This window comes from Macadamia integrifolia, unplaced genomic scaffold (genome assembly GCF_013358625.1).
Source record: "Macadamia integrifolia cultivar HAES 741 unplaced genomic scaffold, SCU_Mint_v3 scaffold1921, whole genome shotgun sequence".
In the NCBI taxonomy this organism is placed as follows: domain Eukaryota; kingdom Viridiplantae; phylum Streptophyta; class Magnoliopsida; order Proteales; family Proteaceae; genus Macadamia; species Macadamia integrifolia.
Window position 1 is genome coordinate 69,228 of NW_024868417.1, and position 6,040 is coordinate 75,267.

A 6,040-nucleotide genomic window follows, 5' to 3' on the forward strand; every position below is an offset into this window, starting at 1 on the left:
TTAAATAAGTTATAAATATATATTATAGGTAAAGGTTGGGAACATCGACGTTGTACCCAGCATGTGTCTGTCTCTCTCCCACATTGGAAATGACCCTCCGCATTGGGCACATCCACTTGTTTGCAAAAGGTAGAAGATGTGCCCAACCCTCTCCCATATATTATACACATGACTCACTCGTTTTCACATTCTTTGTTTTCTAATCAATGAGATGCACAATTCAACATATTCTTTGTTTTTTAATAATCAACATACACCACCCACTCATTATTTTTTTCCTTATTTAAAGAATCAAAGTCATCCTAAAGACTCAAGTGCAACCCAACCCAACCAGGGTTAATCAGCGCTAGGCTGGGTTGGGCTTAGCCCAACCAGGGGCATTGCCAGAATCCATGTTGTATATTTGAAACATGTTGACCTCCTTGCATCTCTCATGGTACAATTCTCTTCCCGTTGAGCGCCTCCCTTTCTCCTCGGTCCATAGAGACAAAATGTAGGACTTGTGCCAACAATTCATCAAGGAAGAAAGGTAGACTTGGGCTGAGATATCCTAGCCTGACCAAGGGTTGAGTTGGACTTAGGTGAGTTAAGAGAGCTTAGGGTTGGGCTATGGTTTTAAAAAACCCTAATGTAGCCCAGTCACTGATGCCCCTAACCATAGTTAGCAAAAATGCGTTTAAAATGACATTCTCGGTTTTTTTTTTTTTTTTAAATGCGTTTTGTTCTTTGTTCCCAAACATATGGAAAAAAAAAAAAAGCAAACGCTCAACATTTCTATTTTTAAAAAGTTTAAAACACGCTCTTGTTTTTTTGGCCTTTTTTTTAAGACATTGGATATGTTGAACACGATGGCTACTTAACTGACCATATCTTGCAATCTCGAGCTCCAATCGACCTAATTCTTTTGCCAACATGAAATTGACTCGAAATTATGATATCGCTTTCAACTCAAATTTAATCAATAGACCCCGAAATCGAGCTACCATCAAATGCATTTGTTGAAAAAATATTTCTAAAGTGATGATTCTCAACGCCAATAGAACATGCATCACTCCGGGGCTATGTTGACTTTGTTGACAACAATGAACAATATCATAGCCAAGCCACATTGGTCAACAGAATTTTGGACATGTTATTATTATTATTATTATTATTATTATTATTATAGAATTGAGATTGGATCATATGTCTTGATACTTTTAACGAGTTGTAGAATATATATGCATTAATGTTAGATGTTATAATTGTTTTGAACATTAGATGCAAGTATTCAAGTGATAATTCCTCAATTTATATGTGTGTATTGCCTTTCTTTTGTCCCATTGTTTTGAAATGTACATATTTAAAATCCATACCATTCGTTTTTTTTGTGTTTTTACCATATCATTCAAGTTTTTCACTCTTTAAAATTCATACCATCCGTTTCTCTTTTTTTGTTGTTCTTGTTTTTGCTAACTATACTCTTCTGAACCCACAACTTTGTTTTGTGGTAGCTGTGAGAATTTTTTATTTTTTATTCTTTTGGGTAAAGTAGATAAGAGACTACAAAATAAATTATGGGCTGGTAGCTTCATAATAAGGTTCAACCTTGATTTATGTCCGAAACAAGGCCAAGAGCCTATAAATCATTAGATCTCATCAACAACAATAATCATAACATTATACCAACTAAATGAAATCGGGGTTACATGAATCAAATCATTAGATCTCATCCTCACCAAGTATTAGCTGTAATGTGTTGTCGAGTAGAAATCATTTGATCTGATCAACCTTGATGATGATGGGACTATGGGACTATGGAGGAAAAGGGAATGCTACCTATCAGATCCAATTTTCATTTAAAAGATATAAACTAATAATAATGCAAACATAACCAAATGGAAGAACAAGTAGAGAGTTGTAATCCCATCTCAATCGTGCCAGCCCTTGATTTTGACATTCAAGATTGGTAACTTGTGGATAAAGAGCTGTTTAATTCATCAGCACCACCAACCTAGCATTGCCCTTAAAGGAAAATTCCTGACAAACCGTTTTTCATTTCATAAATTTTGTTTAGGTGAATTTTTTTCTCATCTAATAATGATAGGGATAACACTACCTGGTTGCTTTGGCCCTTGAATTAGTGTGGGGTCAATGAGAGCATGCACCCAAGCATCCAATAGAGTATGGAATGTTCATTTCATCGTCCTTGTATTTGAGCATGTGAGCACATGATTGGGTAGCATTCTTCAATTTTGGTTTAAAGTTAAAACGATGGTGTTGTTACAGTAATGATTATTAATGATATATGTTCGAACATAAAAAGAGAAAAGAACACTACTTGATTATGGGCTCTTATGTCCAGACTCTAGAGCATGGTTTTAAAAACTAGATCGGTTCAATCCGAATTGCTTGGATCAGATCGGTACTAGCAGATTGATGTCAAATTTTGACCAATTTGATACTAATCCATTGGCACGCTCCAACACTAAAAAGTCTAAAAAATTGATTTTTTTTTAAAACCTTGGTCCAAGACTTAGGGGATGACAAATTGAGCTTTCTATCCCTGTTGGATGCCTTGACGCATGCTCCCATTGGCCTTGACATAGGGGTCACACAATCGGTATTATTCTTTTCCCTAAAAGAGGAGGGGGAAAGACGTCTATCTAGTGTTCCCACGCTAGACATAGACCCAGTTTTCAAGGGTTCAAAAAAGATGTCCCGTCCCTTTGAAAATAAGGGTTGTGTCTAGACGTGGAAACATGAGACTGACAATATTCTTTCTCTCCAAAATACCTACTAACAATGAGCGAGTGTTTTTGTTTGAGAGCGTACCTTGTCTGTGGCGCAGGGGTTGGTCTCGAAGAGAACTTTGTCCCACTCATGGTTTCAAGTATTGGTTTGGGATCAGCCGTATCGAATTGATATCGGCTGAGACTGATCCCCAATCTCTGACCAATTCGATTATTTGTATAGGGGTAAAATAGTTAAAAACTAATTCTTTTAAAAAAAAGCATAGGTGAAATCGACCGAAACCCACTGATCCAAATCGTTACCGTCCCTTGAATCCTTGGTCCCACTAGTGATAAATGTGAAAAGAATGTTTGGATTAAAAAAAAAAAAAAAAAAAAGCGAACAGTGAAATGGACGCTAGAAAGGGCAGAAATATTAAAAGCATTAGGGACTGGAGAGAGAGTAGAGGGAAAAAAAAAACATTTCCCCCCTTCTTCGGTTTTCACATGAGAGTATGAAAGCTACGGAGATAGATTTTAATGGCGAAGAATAGAATGAAGATATTGTTTTTGGGTAGAAGATTGTAAAATCAGTATAAAGGAATCCTTTCGCAGTTCTTGTAGTTCTTCTCCGTTTTGGGCTATGAAGCAGCATGCAAATTATGTAATATTAATTCGGAAGTTTCGTTTTCATTTCCCATTTCTCTACTTACATTTCTTCTATGAATCTTGTTCACTAGGGTTCCATTCGATTCAGTTTCTATTTAAGTTTCCCAGAATCTCCCTTGAACAGAATTGTTAAGAGTGGTGAGAAACCGATTTGCGTAATGGGTTTGTAACTGTTTCTGCGTTGGTTGAGGAAGTTGAGCGGCTCATGTGTGAGATCGGTTGGGTTTCTCTGTAATTCTCGTTTTGGGGTCTCTTTTGTGCTTGTGCCTCTCTCGCATTGACGATGTTTGTTTGGTGTAGGATCTGCGAAGTGCTGGTAAGTTGGTGCCGACATTGATGAATCACTGGCTGGAGACTCTTTTTATTCTTCGTTTTCTTTGGTTTGCCAGATTCTTTTAGAGTAATAGCTTTTACTCGAAAATGTTGCTGTGTAGAAGACTTTAAGTGCTTGTTGATTGGTAAAGCGGGCTCAATTAACATTGGATCTATAAGGATTTCGAATTGATTCTTTGGTAAAATTAGCTGTGCTTTTTACCTGAATCCGGAGCTATATTGGTCGATTGGTGGGTGACTTTATGGTCCGGATTTTCTTAGTTGGAATGTACGATCGGGTTTCTTTCGTTGTGGGTTTTGTTCAATTTATATTTATGAGTTGCAAATGTCAGTTTGGAAGGATATTCAATAGGTTTTCTAGATTTCTGTGACTGGTTACAGTTTTCCAAGTGGTTCCTAAGGATGAGAAGACCCAAAACTGATCCTTCTGGTGGGAGAAGGCTCAAATTGTCCCATTTTTTGCTGGGTACGGCGGCATTGTACTTGGTTTTTATAGCCTTCAAGTTCCCTCAGTTGTTAGAGATTGCTTCTGTGTTCAGTGGGGATGACAGTCTTGTTGGTCTGGATGGATCAGCAGTGGGTGATGAAGATGGGGATATCAGCAAACCCTTCTTTAGTTCTGTTTACAAGGATACTTTTCACCGGAGGTTGGAAAATAATGAATACCAGAATGCACCACTAATGCCTTGGAAGGGGCTATTCCAGGATGAAACTAGCAATTCTCCACCTGGCAAGCCACTTCGGCACCGCTATGATCATTTAACAGGTTATACTTTGAGGCGAAGGAATAAGACAATGGGTCTGTCTCCACTGGAGAAAATGGCTGATGAGGCTTGGACTCTAGGCCAGAAAGCATGGGCAGAAGTAGAGAAAATGGATCCTGAAGAAGCTAATCCAGGTTCTGTACTTGAGGGGAAACCTGAGTCATGTCCTTCATCTGTATCTGTGAATAGAGAAGAACTTGAGAGGGGGGACAATATCATGTTTCTTCCTTGTGGTCTTGCAGCAGGTTCTTCTATAACATTGGTGGGGACACCCCATGCTCCTCATCAGGAGTATGTACCTCAGCTTGCAAAATTTAGACGTGGAAATTCTATGGTATGGGTTTCACAATTTATGGTTGAACTGCAAGGGCTCAAGGCAGTTGATGGGGAGGATCCACCAAAGATTCTGCATTTGAATCCACGGTTGAAAGGAGACTGGAGCCATTGGCCAGTCATTGAACACAATACATGTTACAGGATGCAGTGGGGTTCAGCTCAAAGGTGTAATGGTTTACCGTCAGGCAACGATGATGATATGTTGAGTAAGTTCTTATCTTGCTTCTTTCAGTTTAAAATTTCCCTAAATGGATTGTTTTTGCTAACTAATATTATCAATGAACTCATCAAGATTATGTTAGTTTCCAAAAAGATCCAATTACAAGGCATTAAGGTATATTATAAGGGGCAATAAATATCATCCGGGTTGGGGTATTTGAGGCACTATGTGAAGTTATTTGCAGGACCCTGTGTTTAGACTTAGGATTTCACAACATTACTGGATCAGGATATGTGACTAGACTATTTGCTTCATGACCTGAGACAGAATATAGTCCGAAAGGGCTATTCATGGAGGCCATTATCTCTTATTTGAATGCCCATGTGGAATATTGTCCATGCCTTGTGCACCATAGATCATGTGGGGATTGGGAAACAAGTGTGGTCGGGTTTCCATATGATGGTTCTTTTTGGGTGCTACAAAGGAGTAACATGAGGATGGCAGGATTTATTTATGCTTCTGTTTTTTCTTTGTTTGGAGATCAAGTTCAATGTTTTTGTGCTTCCTATGAGTTGAATGATGCAGCATGCATAGTTGTCACCGCATCAAATCGATCCAAGGCGGTGGAGGGGTGGCCAATCGATTTGGCGATGAATCACCCGTTATGGCGTTGCCATGGTGGTCAAATTGCCCATGTGTCATTTTTTATTTTTCTTATTTTCTAAAGTTATTTAGTATGCTACTTTTTTATTTCCCCTATTTTCTAAAGTTATTTAGCATGCTACAAGCCTACAATGTATACCCTATAACATATAAAACTAACATTAAGTAACATCAAATCATCAAAAATCAACATAGCCCTATCAAAATTACCCTGCATTTTACAAAAAATCGACCGACTAGTGAATCAGGCGTGACTTGGCGCCCATGGCTGTGCCATGGCGACGCCTATCAGGCAATGGCGACCACCATGTGTGAGTCACGTGAGTGTGTGACTTGTTATAATTGATCCTATTGATAGTATAGAAAGTGGGTCTGTCATCTTGAGAGAGATGGTTCTACCTTGT

The 6,040-nt window shown here is 38.4% G+C and overlaps 1 protein-coding gene across 1 annotated transcript in view; it reads left to right on the plus strand.

The window, feature by feature from the left end:
- The first annotated feature begins 3,164 nt into the window (after positions 1–3,164).
- LOC122065200 (hydroxyproline O-galactosyltransferase GALT2-like) overlaps positions 3,165–6,040 on the plus strand; it is a 17,912-nt gene continuing 15,036 nt past the window's right edge. The window contains exon 1 of the mRNA XM_042629014.1: positions 3,165–5,019. Coding sequence (XP_042484948.1) covers positions 4,116–5,019 — 904 coding nt within the window. The 5' untranslated portion in view covers positions 3,165–4,115. The remainder of the gene's footprint in view (positions 5,020–6,040) is intronic.